Source organism: Vespa velutina, chromosome 14 (genome assembly GCF_912470025.1).
Source record: "Vespa velutina chromosome 14, iVesVel2.1, whole genome shotgun sequence".
Taxonomy (NCBI): domain Eukaryota; kingdom Metazoa; phylum Arthropoda; class Insecta; order Hymenoptera; family Vespidae; genus Vespa; species Vespa velutina.
This window is the reverse complement of record NC_062201.1, coordinates 4975612-4997615: the sequence shown is the minus strand read 5'-3', so window position 1 is coordinate 4997615 and position 22004 is coordinate 4975612. Positions and strand designations below refer to the sequence as shown.

Sequence of the window (22004 nt, the reverse complement as noted above, 5' to 3'; positions counted from 1 at the left end):
ATGAATCTTCGAAAGCTCGTTCATGAAAGTTTTCGAGATGAATGTTAATGGGTGTAATTCACGGTCACTCCTCGATCGTTCGGTCTCCTCGATAATTCTCGATGAACTTGCGATAATGATCGAGTCTGTGTGTTAGTCGTTGTAATTTATTATTATGATAATCATAGGAACGGGATTATTCTTACGTTGAAGATTCTGGGAAGATTTTGCGGATGTTTCTCTGAAGATCGTGGATTAAAAATAAAGACGATATTATATGTTATATATTTTGCGGGCGGTTAATATGGTTATTGGCAGGTCGAAGTATCTCTATATATGCGATCAAGACCAAACGAAACCAATTGACGTTCATTAACGAACCAAGATGTAATTCTCTATTTTTAACCTTTGCTACGTATATAATTTCGTTTTCTTATAAACGTACTCATATATTGTTTCGATTGACTTGACATTAATCATTTAAAGAAAAAAAAATATACTCGATCTATTTTGAACATTTCTTTCTTTTTTTTCTATAAACAATTTGGACTTGATCGTGTTGAAATATAGACAATCGACATTCGCGAATTTTTTGTTTTTTTTTTTTTTTTTTTCGAAGTAAAAAACGTCATTATCATAGTTAGTCACAGAGACATTAATTTTTACCCACATAGCCAATAGACTTGTTGTCGAATGAGAAGCACAATTAAAGCTTTAGAATGTTCGTTAGTTTATAAGTTCTTTTGTGAGTCTGTAAGTTCATTTTCTTCCACACCATTTTATTATTGCAGAAGCTTAGCTTAACGTTGCAAATTAGCTCCCTTAGATACGTATAAAAAGATTTCTATTAGATTTTGCTGTAATACGTTGGACCATTTGTCCGTAAAAAGAAAGAAAAAAAAAAAAAAAAAAAAAAAAAAAAAAAAAAAAAGAAAAATAATATAAATCTGTCTATGCGACAAAATTTGCAACGTTAAGAGTTAACGGATTAACGGATACGGACGTATTTCGGCAAAAAATATACGCCACAATCACGTATATAGCCATTTCTCCCAAAATCCCGCGACGTGTCGTTGCGATGAGGATAGTGGCAGTAGCGATGAAAGCATAATCTGCGTCCATAACGTGGTTTTGATCTGAAGAGATGAGATGAATCAAATCCCTTCCCCATCCCTCCCTCCCCCCTACCAAAATTCCATGCTGTTAATCCTGCGTCCAGGCACGGGTCTCGTAACGAGCGTCGCTGAAGAAAGGACTCGGCTCACGATTTTAACGTACATTTTTCTGCGCCATATTACAGCGTGCTGATTAGACGATATGAGGATTGAAGATTAGGAATGGTCCAGTAAATCGAAAGGATCAAAGGATCATTGAAAACAGAATTGGTCTGTGGAATAACGATTTAACTAATGCACCTCGTTCTTACGGAATTAATAACAGAAAATTAATAAGAAATATAAATCAAATGAAGTGTAAATAAACTATATCTTTTATGCTCGATTTCAGAAAGCAAAAAAAAATAAAAGTGAAAAATTAGAACATCATTGTGCCTTCGCAAGTTAATTCAAAAGTAACGTGAAAAAGAAAAATAAAGTTCAATCGATGCTGGAAATATTGACAAATCAGATAAGTAAAAATATAAAGGAAAAAAAAAATATCCGAAGATTCGTTGAGATAAACTAACCATGATTCTTTGGAAGAATCATTAATTCCAGCTGACGTACCAAGGTTCGATTTGTATATCCAATGATTTAGATAAATATCTCGGTGCTTTTCCTGGCAAATTGAGAGGATTCGGATCGACTCTTCGGTTTCTCCAGGAAGATCAACGAAGAGCGTGGAAAGTAGGAATTGTATTAGCAGCATAAGTGACTTCCTTTCTCCTAAGCAATGGTTAAGTAGAGATCGTAGAAAAAAAAATGAAAATATTAGTAGTAGTAGTAGTAGTAGTAGTAGTAGTAGTAGTAGTAGTAATAGTAGTAGTAGTAGTAGTAGTAGTAGTAGTAGCAGTAGTTATCGTTAAAGAACATATCCGTTATATCTCTATTATTACTGTCGAAAGACTCGATAAATCTTAGCACGAATCAAAGAATCTACTGATATTGTAGAGAAGGTAGTAGCGATAGTGAGATACTGGTAGTAATAGTAGTATAGCACTGGTAGCACTAGTAGTAATTATATAATATGTTTCGCTGCTACTTGTATCCAAAACTGTGAAAATCAACGATGATATAGGGAGGTATAGGATGATATTATGCGCCTAAAACTCGAGCGTAGCTGACTAGCCTTCTATGTAAACGTTATATGCCGTTGGATGTCGGAGAATGGATTAAAAAATGTAAAAAGAGAGAGAAAAAAAAAAAGAAGAAAAAAAACGGGTACTGCGGAACGGTGTCTATCAATAATCGTCTCTTAGGTCCTAAATTAAACTCTAACGCTCTAAGCTGCAACTATGCGTTAATCATAAAAAAAACACGATTCAAGCGTATCCTTTTTTTCTCTCTTACTAAAGAAAATAAAGACGTCGCAAATAAAAGAGGATCACGATGCAGCTAAAGGAACGATGTTAAGATTGGTGATCATCGATTTTGATATTGGTATCGAATACTCGAAGGGATCGGACTAAATTTTAATAAATGAGACATTAAATGAGATATAGAATAAAATGGATCAAGTCAATCGAGTGGAAATAAAATGGCTACGAAAGAAAGGAGAGGTATAAATCGAATATCGATAGACACCGGAAGATATTATACGAAGGTCATTGGGAGAAGGTCGAGTTCGCGAAGGAAAAATGTGACGATGAGAGAGTTATCGGAAGGGTCGAACCGACGTAGGAAGATAAGGGGGTAGTTCAGGCAAGCACACAGGCAGGACTCGCAGGTGGGACTGACCTGGGTGACAACAGGGCTGTACTCGCTAGCCGTTGTACTGGCCGTGGATTTAATCGTTCCCGCGTCATCTGGCGCGGCCAGGGCCGCATCGGAAGGTCTACAACTGCGTCTCCTTGTGGTATCGTCTTTATTGCGTCCGAAGTCGAGTCTCCTCGCCTCGTGCCTGTTACCAAAGACAATTTCGCTCTCTGTCTTTTCTCTCCTTGGCCTCTGGGGCCCATCGCGTCCAAACGAAAAGTCCGTGAGGACGGGCTCGCCGGTATTAAGAGCATTGCCCTTTTTACCGACTATACCTGCGACGCTTATCTCGCTGCCGCGTCGATTACCACTCGCGAATATGCTCGATCTCGAGGAATCCGACTTTTGTAGATAAGCGGAGTGCCTCGTTGACGGAAAGAAATCCGAATTTTCGCGGCGGAATGCACGGGCGAATGCGCTCGAGGTGTTACCGAGCTTCGAGTCGCTCTCTTGTCGTCTGTGAACCGCCTTAAGCTGCTGCTGCTGCTGGTGGTGCTGCTGTTGGTGTTGTTGCTTTTGATGTTGCTGCTGCTGGTGCTGCTGATGAAGATGGTGCTGATGATGATGCTGTTGTTGTTGCTGCTGCTGCTGCTGCTGCTGCTGCTGCTGTTGTTGCTCGTATTTCCTACGTGCTAACTGCTCCTGCCTCTTAAGGGTTCTTTCGCCGGAAGAAGAGGAACGATCCTCGCTGCCAGACTTGCTCGTACCGACCGCCGCTTCTTGCTGGTGCTCCTGTTTCATTTTATCCAACCTTTCGTTAAAACCCTGAAAGAAGCGGGTGAAGTCCCACTCCTTCAGAAGGAGCTGCTCGTCTATCTCTGAGCGGCGGTTGTCGCTAGCCGTTGCACGATCGTCTGATGTCTGACTAAGTTTCTAAAGGCGCGCACGACGACGAGGGTAATGGTACGATGACAGAGAAAAAAAAAAACAAGAAAAAAAGATACGTGCGGTAATAACAATGTGACAGGTGATGGTGCTGTTTAGTTTATGCGATGGAAATGTAACGACATTGTAGAGAACGACTAAGCTTGCTAACCGGTGGTGAAGTTGTGATTGAAGTTCCTTCTCCTTTTTTCTCTCTCTCTCTCTCTCTCTCTCTCTCTCTCTCTCTCTCTCTCTCTCTCTCTCTCTCTCTCTCTCTCTCTCTCTCTCTCTCTCCCTTTCTTTGTCTTCTACTTTAGGTAAACACTTTGTCTTTTACTTTACAAAAAGACGCAAAGATTTCCGGCAAAGTGTCTTTGATCGTATCATTAAAGTATATATGTGTAGTAAGTATGTGTATTAAAGGAAGCGTTTGTGTTTAGATTGATTAAGGGAAATCTCCACCATCGGTGCAGCATAGTCTACGATGGCGAATGTATTTATCGATCGTGTATGATTGGTGCAGGGGGGTGGGGAGGTGGAGGGGATTACCGTACGACAGCGACAAAAGTACAGACACAAGGCAGTGCACCACAGTATTTTTCTTTCAACGTACAAGGTTCAGTCACGGCGAGTCATTGATCATGAACATATGGCGGGGGTTGAGCGAACGAATACCATTGAATTAGTTCCGGATATCAATCAATGTACGAGATAGGTGCAGAAAAATATAAAATAAAACGTATGAGCTACGCAGTCGTCCGCGTTTCCTTTCTCTCGTTCGAAGAATCGTAATTTTTCATGAAATATGCCGATAAACATCGAATAATACGAACTATTTGCGATAACGATAAGATCAATGCTCTTTGAATTAAACTAGTTTAAATCCGTGCTCGTGCGTTGTCACTGTACAGGATTAAAAACGTTCTTTTCCCGTGTAAATATATCTAACTCGTAAAAAAGACGTCTTTTACCTTAACGATGGAACGTACAAAAAAAAAAAAAGAAAGTATGAAGAACGAGAGAAGATGTATCTAAGCAGCTCGTTCGTGCAAAAGAAAAGACGGCGGACGCTCTGCGCAATCTACCAAAACGTGATTACACAGAACAAATGTATAGGTCACATACACTCTGTACATATCAATTTGTACCGGTATATTAGTGGCTCTTCATAGATCGAGTATATCGTATAATAGAAGATAATATAGCTACGTGGGTATTTGTTAGCTTGCACAACGGACTTGAAAGTTATACTCACTCGTTTCATGACTAGTGTACGATCTCCGGATTCTTCCTCATCTGGCGTCGGTGGCAATGGTCGATTGGGTGCTCCACCTACAAATTAGAATTCAAATAAAATACATCGCTACGAGAATAGATATTCGATCGAGATTTTACTTGAAATACACCAATCTTATGCATGACCATTTAACAGGGGAGGGGGATAAAGGAACAAGTAAAAATATTGCAACTGAAAAGTTTCTTAACAGATATGTAAAAGTACAAGTATAAGAAATAAACATCAGAGTTCATTCTTTATTACCTGCAAAACAGCAGCATTATAAATTACATGAATCACGGGGAAACTTTTCGATGGCAGTTTAGCTTGTATGTGTATAATTTATAAAATAAAAACGTAATAAATAATTCTTTGTCGATGTCCTACCTTTTGGCTTACCTTCATGATGCGAATTCTGAGCGTTGTGCGAGGACGACGACGACGAATCCGATGATGGCCTGAAAGGAGAAAATTCGGGACTGCCGCAGGAAAATCAGATGCGAAGAACGATGTGAAACGATGACATGATGAGATTCGTGGTATGCGTTGGGATTGATGCGGCGACGATAAACGGCAGCCACATAAAGCGTATGTCGAAGCACGGGATGAGCATGATGGAAGATGAAACGAAATAAATTGCATTAATATTAATAGGAAAAACGCGTCGGCATTGAAGTCATATTCTTCCGCTTCGCGTTATGATATGAATCCACCCTTTTCCATTACAAGTCATCTCTCTCTCTCTCTCTCTCTTTCACACACACACACACGCACACACTCCAGCGGCGGACGAACATGACCCACTTCTCGTAATTATTTTATGCGCCATAAGAGCTACATGTTCCATAAATTATCATATCCTACTTACAGAGGCTTAGGCGGATCGCTAGCAAGAAGTGTACCATCGTTCCTCAAATTGTTACTACCAGCATCTTCGAGATCGTCGTCGCTGTCACTCTCGATCGACAGTGCCTAGAATGAGAAAAGAAATAGCACATTGATTCAGCATCATCGCCCTTTGCAAGAATTTTTTCAAAAACGTCGTCGACTTTTCCATCGTCGTGACTTTCTTTTTTACCTCTTTTCTTTCTTTCTTTTTTCTTTTTTTTTCTTCTTTTCTTTTCTTTTCTTTTCTTTTTTTTTTTTTTCACAAGGCACAAGACGCTGTAAAATACTTTCGCATGAAGAAGGAGATCGTGGATAAAGCAAGAGGAAGATACGAGGGATGAGAAAAATGGAAAAGGAGGACGAATCTAGGAAAATATGTACCAATAATATACACATCATCATAGCCGCGCACACGATTTTAACGCTTACTTGATCGAGAATACTGGAGGATTGCTGCATCTGTTTGTTGTTCTGATCGTTAGCGCTCGCTGGCTGGACCGAATTCGAGGTTGACGTCGCTGGAGGGCCTTTATGTTGCCTGTTGGGCCTAGGCGGGGCCTCGGGGCCCTGTGACACACCAAGCTCGTTGAGTTGAGCGGCCAGCATGTCCAAGTCCTACCACCCACACGCACACACGCACAACCCCGTTAGTCACTGTTCCGAGACACCTCCGAGAATATACTAAAAGCCACCACTGGACAGCCAAACAAGGCAGAAAGGCAGAAAAGTGGCAGAAAAGTAGGGAAAAGTACTGCACTTATAAGCGATGTCGCGGACACTCCAATTTCGTATTTACTCGCTGTGAAGGAAATGATCATACGCAAGATGATTTTCGTATAAAGATTAATCGTTAAAATGATCTAGCGTTCCATGACATGAAACAGATACAATTTGACGAAGAGAAAGAAGCGATGACGTTGAATGTATAATTCTTTATCGTAGACACACTTTAAGCGTTTGGTCAGTTTTCCGACACAACGAGGTACCGCCTAAGATGATTCTCGAAACACCAACAAACGTGTTGTTGCCTTCTAAACATTGTACGATTTTACTCGTGTAAAAAGTCCAGTCAAATGATTGGAGTGAAGCGTAAAGTAGTACAATGCTGTGCTCAAGCGATAGAATATCGATGAAACGAGTAAAGACAGTTAGTGCATATACAGAAAAGTTAATAACCAATCAGTGTGTAATGTATTACTTTTATTAAAATATATAAACCAAATGTGACAGGATTTATTCTTTGATCCTCTTTAAATAAATACTGACCACTGACTGGATATGTAAGTTAGCTATATATGTGAGTGGAAACATAAAGAAGACGATACTGAAACGTAATACGACAAAGGAGAAGAATAGGTGTGCGTGTTTCTTACCTCTGGCCTCCTCGGCGGCAGCTACGGTTCGTGTGAACATGGAAAAAAAAACAAAAACCAAATACATTCCAAATTCGGGTGCAAGGCGACTTAAATGTGTCGGTGAGTGTATGGGCGTTCGTATACATGTATATATTATTAGTATCTGTAGCGTGCACGCTTATATGCCGTAACAGCAAGTAGAACGAAACTTTGCGTGCAATGGAGATATATATATATATATATATGTATATAGTAAACAAATGCATAGTGTATTGTAAGTACAGAGAGAGAGAGAGAGAGAGAGAGAGAGAGAGAGAGAGAGAGAAACTATGCACTTCACAGAAAATACGGCTGGATCGGTAAAAATAGCATAATTGCAAAAAAGGATAAAGACAGCGTGTGCCTTATCTACTTTATATATAAATACTATTCAATTACTTTTTCATGATCTTTGGTTTGATAGGATAGCATCGAGAAAAGGAAACTTTAACAGGAAGCATAGGCACGGAACGGAACGGAACGGAACGGAACGGAACGGAACGCTTTTTTTAATCGATAATTTTGACAAATCCCTACCATAGGTTTAAACACGTGACTGTTTCTTTGAGGTGCAGCTTGACCACCAGAACCCCCGCTACCTCCACCGCCAGCGGAAGGTGCTTGATGATTGGAGGGTGGTGTCGAGACCTTGTGGGATTGTCGTGGATCATCCCTAGGTGTCGGTGGTAAAGGTCGTGAAGGCGGTTGCGGATCTGGCACGACTAAAATATCAATAATGTTTTTGCTACCTCTTGGTTTCCAGCCCTCTTAATAAAATTATCAACGAGTACTTACCGATGAGTCTATGTGGAATGGCTGGTCTCGCAGGCGGGCCTGGTTCTGGTACTTCCCGCTGAGATCTACCTTGATTTGGCTTTTCCTTACCGGCTGGAGCTTGAGGTGATACATCTTGAGTCAACGTTCGACCTTCTTGAATTTGCTGGAAATTACGTCTTAATGTATCACCGCCGGGAGCTTGGACTATCGAGGATGGTTCGCCAGCCAATGCCGGCTCGTCTTCTTCGTTTTCACTACCACTGTATCGATAATCGTCTCTTTCTACGAAACCAATAATACTCTTTTAGATCGAACAATTTAACAAGGAGATGGATGAGAGAGAACGATCCAAGAAGAATCTTTTTATACCTTTCTCTTGTTTGCGTTTCTTACAACGATCGATATGATCTTTGAGTTGTATTCTGACTTGTCTCTCCGTCGGTTGGTCCCGAATAAATGGATGCTTGAGTAATTGTTCGGTGTAAGGCCTCTGATGATAGTCCTTCACCAATACAGTTTCGATAAAACCATGAAACTTTTTCGCCCATTTTTTGGACTTCAGTCTCGGCGGTGGATTACGCGGTATCAAGAACAAGGCCTGTAGTTTAAAAGAATACAATCAAATGGAGGATCATCTCGTGGGAAGATTAGCAGGAGGAGGAGAAGGAGGAGGTAATTTTGCCTGAATCGCTTCGTTAAGGAATATCATTTTAAAAACTAACTCTCATCGGGTGTAGGTCACAAAGTGGAGGTTGTGATTCAGCCATTTCCAAAGCGGTAATTCCGAGAGACCAAAGATCACTTCTATTGTCGTAAGTAGCGTCGGGATTCTCATCGCAAGCTATAACTTCTGGAGCCATCCAATAAGGTGTACCTATAAACGTATTCCTTCTGCCTATCGTTCTGTCCAATTGCGCGCTAACGCCAAAGTCAACTGCAACGAAGGAGAACTACTTAAACTGCGTCCTAACGTACCACCCGTACAATGACCGTCGAAAAAGAAAAAATTCTTTTCTGTTCTGATTCGAAACGAACAAAGTAACTTATATCCTGATTTGGATTTATTCCAACGAAATGAATGACAATGTCTGTTTAAGAAGTAGAGAGAGAGAAAGAGAGAGAGAGAGAGAGAGAGGAGTGCGTACCAAGCTTGACCTCGGCATTGTCGGTCAGAAGTACATTCTGTCCTTTTATATCCCTGTGGATTACTTTGTTACTGTGAAGATAACTGAGACCCCTTAATATTTCTCTCGAAATATAAGCGATCCATTCTTCCTTAAGGCTCTGACCTTTCGTCGATTTGACGAGGTCTGTGACGGAGCCAGCTCCGCAGTATTCCATAACCAGCCATAGCTGATCGTCCTTCCCTGGTGATGACTTCTTCACGAAGGCACCGTAGTACGTAGCTATGTTTCTATGATTCGAATACTGTGAAAGAAAAAAAAAAAGAAAAGAAAAGTAGAAGAAAAGAGGAATGAAATGTACGACGATAAAAAAAAAAAAAAAGTCACAACGCGTGTCATCGTCTAATATCGGTTTGATTTTATAGGGAAACATAACGTCGTTGTTTTATAATGCGCTCACCCTCTTCAGTACGTTTATTTCCAATTTGATTTCTTCCTCTTCATCCTGCGAACAAAAACCATTACCATTAGAGGCGTAGAATGTGAGAATTCCAGTGCGCGTAGATGGCTGTAAGAAACCACATGCCGTTCCTAGCCGTTAAGTAGGTAAGTAGAGTCGAGATTTACTCGTGCGTTACAAGATTGACTGAAAGGAGAGGATGCACTACGTAAAGGAGAAAGAGAAGGAAAAGCCATCGTCGTTCTATCGGCGTAATTCAAATCTAGACAAGAGAGAACAACCGAGAACACGAGCATATAACACCGATGAGTGTTACGGTACGCTCTCACCCATATGTATTTCTTATTAGAGAATCGACAAATTTTCCATTATTTATCCTTTTCAAGATTACGCACAGCAACATCTCGTATATTTAGTAGATACCTCCAAGATATATACGACTCTATTTCTCCGAGTTAATTTTCATACAAGCTATTGAACAAAACAAATACCGTATTTCCGATTGTTTCTCGAAAATTACCTCTGTGACGTCCATGACCTTGATGGCCGCCAACTGACCCGTTTTGGTGTGTCGACCCTGAAAAAATACAAAGAACGTTACGTTCACGATTGGACGAATAAAGATTGCGAAGTAAATCTAGGAAAAGGGAAAAAAAAAGGGAGAAAAAAGAAAAAATGCCAAGTTTGCGAAGTAGTCTCTAATTAAAGCCGAAAGTCGCTCGTATTAGCGACTGAGGTATTACGTGTTATTAAAAGTCGATTAAAGGTGTAATTAAAGGCGTGACGTTTTAAGACGTGCTGCGTTGCATCACAATGCGCTTTACCGCACCACGCGAGTACTTCGAGTTCTCTTAAAGTTGCTTCGTTGACTTTGAAACAACGGCGAATACACCGAGAAAAGGAGAAAGCCGATGTAACTCGAACTTTTCGAACCGGCAACACAACACGACAAGGATTATGCTTGGCAAAGTAAGCAAAGAACTTTTCGTCAAGTACACCTTATTCCAAACGCGAATTTTCCCTAAATTTCGAGATACATTCGCGGCAAGGTTGTTCGTACAACATCATTATAAGTATTTTTTATTTATTAGATTATGGGCATGAGGTGTAATCTTTAAGTAATGTCGACAAAAAGTTGACCATTGATTACAGACGTGTTAATCAAAAAAAAAAAAAAAAAAAAAAAAAAAAAAAAAAAAAAAAAAAAAATCATAAAGGTAAGGCGTGTCTCTGACACTCGGAGGAAATCGGTGTAACGCTTCGAAGCATTTAAACTCGCCATTCCGTGGACAAATTCGCCATTACGTCGCGGCCACGCACGGCGGCGACCACCACGCGTCGTTTTAACGTGGTTCAACTAAATCATCCCCTCTGACGACACAGACTTGCGTAGGCTGCATCGACGATGCACCACACCGCGCCACCAGACGCATATACGTACGCATACATACATACATACATAAGCAGGGCGCAGCGCAGCGTAGCACAAGCTCGTCGACGCAACACGGTTGCTCGGTATGAAACAAAACGTTGTGCTTGTACCTTCCCCTCCGTATTTTTGCGCGCCAATGAAGCCGGAGGAAGAGGAAGAGAAAAAGGAAGAGTACCGAGGAGGGGATGAAGAAAGAGAAAAGCGTCACCGCATGCTTTTTATATTCAGCCTTTTTCCACGACAAAGCCACGTACATACGGCCGGCAGACGCCCAGACTACATCCACCGTCTCTGTCTCTTTTCAAAGAGAATCGGTTGCAAGCATCCGATGTGTGTCTCTCTCTCTCTCTCTCTCTCCTACTCGCGCACACACACACACACACACACAGTTCTCTCACGGAAAATCGACGAAGACTCAAAGCTTTCTAGCGTCCCTCTCCTCTTGCTTATGTTACTATACACAACAAAACTAACGTGCATTCGTAGCACGTGTGCTGTATATGGAAAGGGGTATGATGATTTCTCGTATAAAAACGAATCGATAATAAATACATTTTTATCGTAACAAACTTTGTTCGTTTGGGTAAAGAATTAGAGCCTTTGTTATAATGAAAATACGAAAACTAAGAGAGAAATTTATTTCCATTGATTCTACCAAACTCTGACGCAACCTATATTATATCATAAAGAAAATTTATATAAAAGTATGTTTTAGTTTTGGTACTAGGTACACACAGCCTTCGTGGGAGAGCTTGCGGTTATCTCAAAAATAGCCGAATACAATATCCGCATCGATTTTCGCTACTGACAAAAAGACCGTGAGAGGGATCACGCTCTAAATTCAAGCTTCCATCGTCGACTGCTCTTCGCTCGACCGTATCGAGAAAAAAGATCGATACGCATTTTGTGCTTTATTTTTAGATTGAAATAGAATCTTTAGGTTAGATGTCGAAGATAGCTAGCTGAAATTTGTTAAAAATCTAATTTCTACCTCGTAAATTTCTTAAAATAGAAAGATCTTAATTTGTGAAAATACTATTATAATCCTCTTAGGATCTATCTGTCGTATCGCGTGATTGTATAGTGTGTGCGTGCGTGCGTGCGTGCAAGCAACGACGCGAAACGCCCTTTCGATCGGCCTGAAATCGTTTCTGCCTTGTAAAACGGCACAATTTTCGAACGACTACCGCATTTGGGGCTTACGTAATCGTAGTAAGGAACCGATCACCCGAAACAGACGGAAACGTATTTTCTTTCCCACGACTGGCTCGAAGACTATAGAAGAAAAAAGAAAAATAAACAAAAATTAATCGACGCATTAGTTCAACACGTTGAATCGATCATACTTATGCATGTAAATGAAATTTTCTAAACGAACTTCTTCTTCAAGAGGATTAATTGCAGTTGTCAAACTAGTAACATAACGTTCATTCGATTCATTTATACGAATATTTATATATTAATTATCATACAAAGAAATTTGAATAATAAATTGCAAATGCATCAATCGATAAAAGAAGCGCATTGTCGGATAAAAACAAATAAACAGGCAAATGGAAACTTTACGATCGTGAGAGCTTTCTCCGCGAGCGTTTATTACAATATAAATATATACAAAGGAATCAAGAACAGCTGATTATTCGTGACAGACTTTCGTTATTCTCTGCGTTCGGATGATTTGGAAAAAAGAAAGCTACGCGTCGGATGTTCCTTATCTGGAGGAGTGCCGAGGAAAGGAGAGAAAGAGAGATACGAGGAGAGAAATGAGAGAGAGAGAGAGAGAGAGAGAGAGAGAGGGAGGGAGAGAGAGAGAGAGAGAGGAAGAGAGAATGCACCGAAAGACCGTCGTCGACGTTTGAATAAGATATCGACTCCCATTCAAATGGGCCATCGCGTACGGAACACGCGTACGACATTGAAAATGAACGCGACATTGGAGGAAATACGTTTCTCTCCTTTGATGAAAATGCACATCGTCTTGGGACGAGAGTATAGCTAACTCGAGCAAAGAAGGAGAAAAATAGCTGTCGAGAGGAAAGTCGATGGAAGAAAATAAAATAAAAGAGAGCGAAGAAAAAGTAAGGATTCGTAGGTCGTCGTTGATATCCTCGTCTTGCCACGAATTACGACAAGCTCTCTATCGCACTCGACTGTTTCTCGTCGGTGAACGCCAACGTTCGATCGATGTAGAGACAGGTTTCGAGTACCGGTTTGCTTAAAAATAAATTTACGTAGGTATTCACCTATGTATGTACGTGTATCTGTACGATGGGAAGCAATAATAGCGCATGTTTTCCATATGTCGAAGTTAAGTGTTATCCGAATAAATCTTTATTTAATAAAGAACCAATCGAATATTAATCATTTTAAAGGAGACATGACTAAATTCCAAGTGACGTTTGAAAAAGAAATTTCTTTGAAAATTGAATCAAAAAGATATAATTATCCATTTATATTTTTTCGTGTTTTTTTTTTTTCTTTTCTTTTCGTTTCTTTTCTTTCGTCAGATTGAGAAAGAATAATCGTCGTTGCATAGTTCGACTTCATTAGCCAGAAGGAGGACGATATAACTAACGAGTTCGTAAGCGCGTTACGAAATCAAATATAAAGTCAATGACTCATTGCTCTTTCCGAAAGTCTTGTCGTATCGACCCGACGATCAATTGACGTTTTAAAAGATAATACGTAGTACTATAGAAGGAACGTCGCCTCAAAAAGAAAGAAGAAGAAAAAACAAACAAACAAAAGTGACCGAGGTTCCTTTTCCAAATTCAAGCGAATGATCAAAACGAAGGATAGATCAATTCGATACATATCGATCATATTTTATATTAAAAAATGACAGTAGTCGCGCGATTAACGGGACAGATGGCGTGCGACGATTTGTCACTGTCATGACTTCAACATTCGAAGTTTCGAATTTCAATGAAACTTAACACGCTTCAATGGGGGATTCATTGACTCGACTTGGGAGAGTACATACGTTCGTACGTGTGTACTAAAGTGATATAAATACCCTCGGTAAAAAACGATCGAGGACATCGGACGACCGACTTTTACTCCCTCCGATCCCTTCCCCACCTGCGACACGCAGAACTTCTTCTCATTCGCAGGTGTTTTCGCACGAGATCTTGATTGCGAGATTCACAGCTTTGTTCGAAGAAAAAGATAAATAAATCTTATCGGATCAGAATGGATTTCGTTACAATAAGAGTCGTTCCATTATGTACGCTGAAAAATAATGATTAAAAAGAAGACTAGAGGAGGGGGAGAGAGAGGGAGGGAGGGAGGGAGAGAGAGAGAGAGAGAGAGAGAGAGAGAGAGAGAGAGAGAGATATATCGTATAGAAAATTTATAGATTATGAGAGATCTAGAACGAAACATTAGACCGACTCGAGATCGAGAATCGTCGGAGTGGTTCGTTCCTACTGTCTACCTCCCCTCTGTCCTACCCCTCCTTTCCCTCTCCTGCTCGTTCCTCGTCATCGGCAACGGGTCATCGTCCTTTCCTCTTCCCTCTCTCTTCCTCCTATCGCATATATCACACAGCCGCGAAAGTAAAGCATTAAAGAGTGCGTGTGCATGGAATAGGTGATGCATCGATGTATCGAGCGAGAAAAAGAAAGAGAGAGAGAGAGAGAGAGAGAGAGAGAGAGAAAGAAAAATGAAAACTTAACCCTTGACCCTTGAAAGAGATACGATAGGAGAACGTCGATTACTTCGAGATAAGGGTCCCATGTGCTTTTACGAAGGAAAATGATATGCGAGAAGAAAAAAAATAAAGAGTTAGGCGTTTATTTCGATAGGTTGCATATAAATTGTACGTCTATATAATCTCTGGGGTATATATTTTACATATTATTTCTCTAGCACTCCTATCTAGAAAATCCGTATATAATCCTGATACTAACGGATTCGACGAGTCGTTTTTCTACGAGGCAAAGGAAAAAAGAAACGTAAAACCGGACTGTTATCGTTATCAGTAAACGTTAAGTAAACTAACGTTTTCGTGAATCATTGACATCCGTGAGGGCAAATCGTATCGAAAAATAATATCTTTTCGTTTGTTTTCTATATCTAAAGAAAAGAATTACGTGAAATTTTATTTAAAATGTACGAAAAGATATTACATACGTACGTATAAAGAAAATTTATTCTGATAAATCGTAATCTTGAAATTACAGAAGAAAGAAACGTGGATACGTTTATCGGTAAGAAAGGTTTGTATCGTTGACGACAAATTAGCATAACAATTGAAGAAAATGAAGTTAAGTATATGAGCTTGTTAACGTCGTGCAAAATGAATTGAACGTAATCGTCGACACTTGGAAAGAAAAAATAAAAAGTCGACCCTTTTTCGAGTTTCGCACGCGATACCGCGCCCTATGCTACTTCATATCTCCCGGATATCCGTTATTAATAATCGATATCCGTTAATATATGTAGATACACGGCCATTACCATGACTCTTCTTCGTAGACGCTTTCACGCTAAGTTAAACGATTTTTACGCTGGCAACTAGCTCGCAGGAAAATCTCGGTGGTCGTCTTATCTTCCATCCGGCTAGTAGGGATTCTAGCATGCAATATGGGCCGCTAATAGACGCGGTAGAGCCTGCATTTTTTATGTCGCTTGCTCCGTTAAAAAAAAAAGAAAAGAAAAATTAAAAGAAAAAGAAAAAGGAAAGAAAAAAAAAAAAAAAACAAAGAAAAGAGCACGGTAGAAACGATGACTATGTCCACTCCCAAACGCGGAAGGCAACGAGTTCATTTCAATTAGGGCCTCGTTAAATACTCCAATATAATACTCCCCTTTGTACTGAAATTTATGATGATATGGAGAAAGAAAAAAGTATATAATACATAACATAAACGAAACATGTCACAAACTTTCAACATATATTGTTCCATAAAAATTCTCTTTTTTATCCCCTTTTTTGTTTTTTTTGTTTTTTTTTACAGCCTATCTTATCCTTTCGTGATTCAACGACCAATTGCCGATAGTGGTCGTCGATGTCTTAGCTAACCAAGAAAACAATTGGAGAAGATATCTCGCTGTCCACTTGCTTATCTATAAGCAAGAGAATATCTCTCCTACTTTTAAACGAAAAGATCTTGATGAAAGGGGACACGAGAAAGATGATCGGCGTTGAATTAACACGAGGCATAACGACTCTCATATGATAAAGTCTGCAATAAGTATTTCTCAGAGAGTAGTCAGGACTACTTCGTTGTTACACGAGTGGTCCCTTTTATTCTAAGAACTTTAATGACGCATACTGTACGTTCCTCGTCCTTCCGGTCGAGATTCTCGACCTCCGAGTAGGCGCGCGCGCACACACGAACACGCTCTACGACCGTTTTTCACGCTCTCAAGTCTTCTTTCTCAAGGACGACCTCGCCAAAGAGAATTTTTTCAAGGTGAATCACCGTCATCTTTCTTTCTTTCTTTCTTTCTTTCTTTTTCCCTCCCCCTCCCCCGCCCACCCCCCTCTCTCTCTCTCTCTCTGTTCTTCGTTCTATGAGAAAGAGATAGACGAAGAGGGGAAAGAGAAAACGCAGGTGAGGTTAAAAGTCTCTTGAAACGAACGATCGTCGTGTCTCTCCCACACGTCACGTCGGTACATCGCGCCGACGCCGTCGACACAACACGTCGTCCATTGACGATTACACGCAGGGTATTTCGCTTTAAAACGACGAGTCGATGAAAGAGAACAACAGAAAGAGAAATCCTAGCAAAGAGATAATATTGAAAATGACAATAAACTTTCTTCTAAACCATATAATACATTTAAATACGACATAATATTCATTATAAATTGAGCTAAAATATCGAACGTAATAATAGCTTGTTAAATGCAAGACATTGAATTAATAATAAAGATGTTATTATTCGATGGAACGAAAATGATCACTCGAACGATCCTATGGTCGCCTATTTATAACGCGTAAAAGGAAAATAAAGTATGCATTTATATTTATAAAAAAAGAAAAAGAAAAAAAAAAAAAAAAACCTAAGTTCAACCTTGACATTTTCCGGAGGAAACAACCTCGGCCATTCTTTCTCTCTTTTTCACTATTTCCATCGCGAGCTATGATACCATAAAAGCTATTCTCACCAACCTTCCTCTCGTATCATTGCTATTTCCTATATCGACGATAATTCCTCCTTTGCACTCGATACGCTATTTTCTACATAAAGTACATTATATGCTATGTATAGAAAATGATCTTATTCGAACTGTGACATCGTTTCTTTTTCTTATACGGCAAAGATAAGATTGCAACCTCGTCTCCTCTTTCTTTTTATTTAGATCAAATGTTTTAATCGCAAATCAAATCTAAAACGTGCCATTACTTTTCTAAACATTATCTTTACTTTTCATACATCGGAAAACAACTTTGGCCAACTTTTTTCTCACCAAACACGTGGAAAATGAAAGATAGAAAACGTGACAACGTTGTGGAGCCACGATGACAATGACGACGACGATTAGTTCTCTCGACTCTTCCTTCTGCCCACGTGTTGGACAGAACGCTAAACGTTTCCTATGACGTCATTCACGATAGTAATCGCTTTTTCGTGTTTTCCTAGGATCTACCGGATGAAAGAGCAGGGACAAAAAGATATGAGAAAGTTCGAGGTATTATTGCCCAACGTATATACGTACATATATATATATATATACATGTAATTATTTACGTTTCATACTTTTCTCCGATGCAGTAGCGAAACGTAAACATTTCGTTTCATAATAGCTTAAAAAAGAAAAAGACAAACAAGGAAAAAGAAAAAAGAGAGAAAAAAAGGAAAAAGGAGAAAAAAAGTTATTCGTTAATCGTAACTAAATGTATCGTTGCACACAATGATGCAAGAATGCTATTTCGATTTTAATCGACTCGTTCGACTCGGAATTTTCTTACAGATGAATACGTCACTTTGAGAAACGCTTACGTTGTACGGTTCGTAAACAAAAACGCGATCGATCGCGACCATCTTACACTACTTGTCGGTGATTATCGCCTCGAAAAAAGAAAAAGAAAAAAAAAAAAAAAATGGAAAGAAAAAGAAAGGAAGATTATAAAATCATATACGACAATGAGAAGTTAATCCGAACGATTGATTCATCGGATAAGTTTTCGACGAAACAAATGAAACGATAAAAGCTACGTTTCTCAGTAATCGTAGGAAACACCATTCCGATTCGATCGAGCAACACACGCTTCAGATTCGAAAGGAATCGCGATTAGCGATCGCAAGGACGCTTCTACAAATTTCATCCGCATCATCATCGTTCGGTATAACTCACGCGTATGCGCGCGATGTAATCACGCAGAAGGTGATGCATAAAACCTAATTTTTTCCTGGTAAATAAAAACGCGGATCTCCATTGATATTCGAAATTCTTCCATCTTGAGTCATCCGAATATTTATAAACGGTAATATAGAATATACGTTGATACGTCCATAATATCGAAAGACCATCGAGACTCGACGAAGCGATTTTCATTCTCGAGTAAAGATTCGAAAGTAGACACCCCCATATATAAATCATGAAAATCGGATCATCGTCATTTAAGAATTATTCGAAAACGACATATTACATGGAATTCGAAATCTTTCTTGCTCGTTACGTGTCCGATACTACACACGATGACGATCGATGCACGCACATCAATGTTGCACTTACGTATGTTACACCGGCTAGCGATTCAATCTCTTCTGTGTGTAAGAGCGTACACGCAAGCGATCAGTCGCGTGGTCGAGCGAAGAAAAACTTGTCTGACCATTAAGTAATCGCCGACAAATAGAAGATCCTTCGCGATCGATCGATCGATCGAAGGGATATTGAAAAGAGACTTACTTTGTAAACTTGCCCGTACGTTCCATTGCCGACGACTTCGATCAGCTCGAATATCCCAGCGGGTTCCTGCAACAATAGAAACGAGTCAATGAAGGAGATAGACGGATAGATAGATAGACAGAAAGAGTGAGAGAGAGAGAGAGAGACAAAGTTAAACGGCATCGGAGCTCGCCTAACTTACTTTCTAACGAGATATTTTGCATTCGCGCGTTCTCACGATCGGAATCGCTTAAACACGCATGGACGACACGAACCGTTAAGGGAATAAAAACCAACGAAATAGCGTTCGGCCCCTTCTTATAGTATGAGAGGCCTCTGCAACGTAAAATTAAACGATAAATCGATTATTATTATATACCACAGCTTGTAACGACCTATAAGCAAATTTACATATAGTATAAGAGAATTTTCAAACGTATACAAGATAACCATACGACGTGACCACCTTTACTTGTTTTAAAATTAGAACGTGTATGCGCGCATTATATATATATGCGTGCGTGCGTGTGTGTGTGTGTGTTGTGTATATATATATATATATATATATATATATATATATGTATATATATACACGTATGTACGTGTATCATACACGCCTATAATAAGCATATTTAGTTAAATATTTGAGAAATAGTGAGCAGCATTGACTAAGCGAGCTCGTTACAAGTCAGTAATTCGAAAACTAGTCGAGATATCAAACTGATTCCAAGAAATCATTGGAAGTATCTTTGATAGAAGTAAATTCTAATGACTATTATTACACTACGCGTCAGTAAGAATACAAATAGTTACCCTAATCAAGAGCATAAATACCGACATGTAGACTTGACAGAATATATTGTAACATATGACGTAGGTATGAAATAGAAATCGTCGAATACGTACTATACCAATTACGCGGCTACGTCCTACGTTCGGAAAGAGGAATAAAAAAAAAGGAGGATAAAAATGAAAGTGGAGGAAGTTTCCGAAGAATTTAAAGATCGGAACGGGAATGGTTGGGCGCGATTCGCGCCAACTTGTCAACGGATGTTATGCGATACGCTCGGACACTTCCGGAATGACTTTGATGGCCGGCCACGAGCGAACATGTAAGAGAAGGACAGAGAAAAACGAACCGTTCTTCGTTGTGTTCAATTCTTCTCGAAGACGTTTGCGCGAGACGGGAAGTATCGAACGAGAGAATACGAGGACCTCTCCCTCTTCTCTGTCCTTCTCTCTTTCTCTCTCATTCTCTCTCTCTCTCTCTCCCTCCCTCCCTCTATCTCTCTTTCTTTCTCTCTCTTACTCTTTCCCCTTCAACCTCTCTTGCGTCTCATCGAAAGAGATCTTTCTCTAACGAAGGACGAGACGTTTTCCTCGATCGACTTCGTCGATCATCGTGTTATCTCCGTCTCTCCAACACCGAAAGGCCGATCACGGTACTTCTTTGTGCGTTACATTTGCCATCGATTATCGAAAGATTTTCGATAGTTTAGCGTCGAATAAATGCCGGTAATAGAGCGATTATCGTGGCCGCGAATCCGAGAAGAACGATATTTGTATTTACGTACCTTCAGGGCGTTCAGGTCAATGTCGTCGAGCGAGCAGTTGACGCTCGGTGCCAAATTATGCGCCATCTTGATACGCCACTTGCGCTCCCTCGCGTTATCTCTCTCGTTCGAACGCACGGAATCGGACCAGACGTGTCCCCTCTCTCTTCTCGCTTCTTATATTTCTCTCTCGCTCTTTCTTTATTCTCGCTCGCTCGCTGACTCTACTCCACCTTCCACCACCACCCCACAACCCCACCAAACCGTCGAACTTGCTCTTTCTCTCTCTCTCTCTCTCTTTCTTTCTCTCTATGTATATGTGTGTGTCTCTCTCTCTCTCTCTCTCTCGCCTCAGCACCACGAGAGCCAGACAAAAATACAAGAATTGGAGAGAAAGAGAAGAACACCTTCCTAATCTTCGTCCTCGGAGTCGTCGTACTTACACCGCGACGCACCGAACACAAGAGGAGAAGGAACGATCACTAATAATGGAGAGAAGAAAATTCCTTCTCTCTCCCTCTTTCTTTCTTTCTTTTCTCTCTCTCTCTCTCTCTCTCTCTCTATCGCTCGTTCTCGCTCTCTCTCTCTCTCTCTCTCTCTCTCGCTTACTCGCTCTATCTCCGTCTTTCTCCTTCTCTTTCTCAATCGTACAGAGATGGGCGTACCGGCGAACCTCGAGCAAAGACACTTTCTTCCTTCCCCTCGTAATAACTTTTTATTTTTCACAAAAGAGAAGGAGGGAGAAGGAGAGTAAATGAGAGATTCTACTCGAGGATGGTAATCCACTGGAAAAGGACACACGCGACAACAGAGGTACAGTGACGGCGGCGGCACATGATGCACACACTAAAATTCACGAAGGAGGAAGACCCCAGCGAAGGTACGAAGGAACGAGAGAAGGACGGAAACAGGCTGCCACGGTCAGACCGTGCCGCGACGCGTCTCCATCTCGCGTCTTCCTCGTCGTCGTCGTCGTCGTCGTCGTCGTCGTCGTCGTCGTTGTTGTTGTTGTTGTTGTTCTTCTTCGTCTCGTTTTCGGCTCGTCTTCGTTCTTGCTGCCGTAGCCGAACGAGTCGTAAAAACGTACGGTCGCAGCGCTTAGCGCTGGATCACTGTATTGTCATAACGAATAAATGTAAGAGAAACGAACCGAGTCCAGCGCACACGTTCCACGGCAACGGCCGTTCCACGTCCTGTGCGACTGCCCTCTCGCTCCTTCACTCCTCCCACCACCGCTCCTCCCAACGCGCTCTCTTACTCATTCCTCACAAAGCGCATGCGCCGATTATCTCTCTCGCTCCCACGTTCCAATCCAATGTATCTATCCTTTGCTTTCTATGTCGCCCAATGTCGCTTATGGCGAGATTAATATACGCGTTATTCCTTGCAACGATGACGACGACGACGGACAAGGACCAACGTGGCGTCTACTTTTCATTTGTATTTCATAAAATAACTTTTAAGATCCAAAAACGTGTACGATTCGTCATCTCCGAAATGCT

General features: G+C 40.5%; 1 protein-coding gene across 17 annotated transcripts in view; it reads right to left on the bottom strand.

Moving 5' to 3' along the window:
- The window catches only part of LOC124954054 (serine/threonine-protein kinase mig-15), a 37065-nt gene extending 15312 nt beyond the window's left edge, over nt 1-21753 (bottom strand). The window contains exons 1-15 of one of the 17 annotated variants that reach the window (XM_047506333.1): nt 20524-21753; nt 18971-19036; nt 10195-10251; nt 9675-9719; nt 9236-9518; nt 8813-9024; nt 8460-8688; nt 8109-8372; nt 7851-8035; nt 7293-7313; nt 6349-6486; nt 5900-6003; nt 5419-5510; nt 5011-5087; nt 2874-3764 (exon numbers count right to left, since the gene is read on the bottom strand). In XM_047506333.1, the coding sequence (XP_047362289.1) occupies nt 2874-3764; nt 5011-5087; nt 5419-5510; nt 5900-6003; nt 6349-6486; nt 7293-7313; nt 7851-8035; nt 8109-8372; nt 8460-8688; nt 8813-9024; nt 9236-9518; nt 9675-9719; nt 10195-10251; nt 18971-19036; nt 20524-20589 (2730 nt within the window). In that variant the 5' untranslated portion in view covers nt 20590-21753. Of the gene's footprint in view, nt 1-2873; nt 3765-5010; nt 5088-5418; nt 5511-5899; nt 6004-6348; nt 6535-7292; nt 7314-7850; nt 8036-8108; nt 8373-8459; nt 8689-8812; nt 9025-9235; nt 9519-9674; nt 9720-10194; nt 10252-18970; nt 19037-20523 lie in introns of all 17 variants that reach the window. The other 16 variants (XM_047506332.1, XM_047506328.1, XM_047506329.1 and 13 more) reach the window with 16 other exon arrangements.
- Nucleotides 21754-22004: the final 251 nt, after the last annotated feature.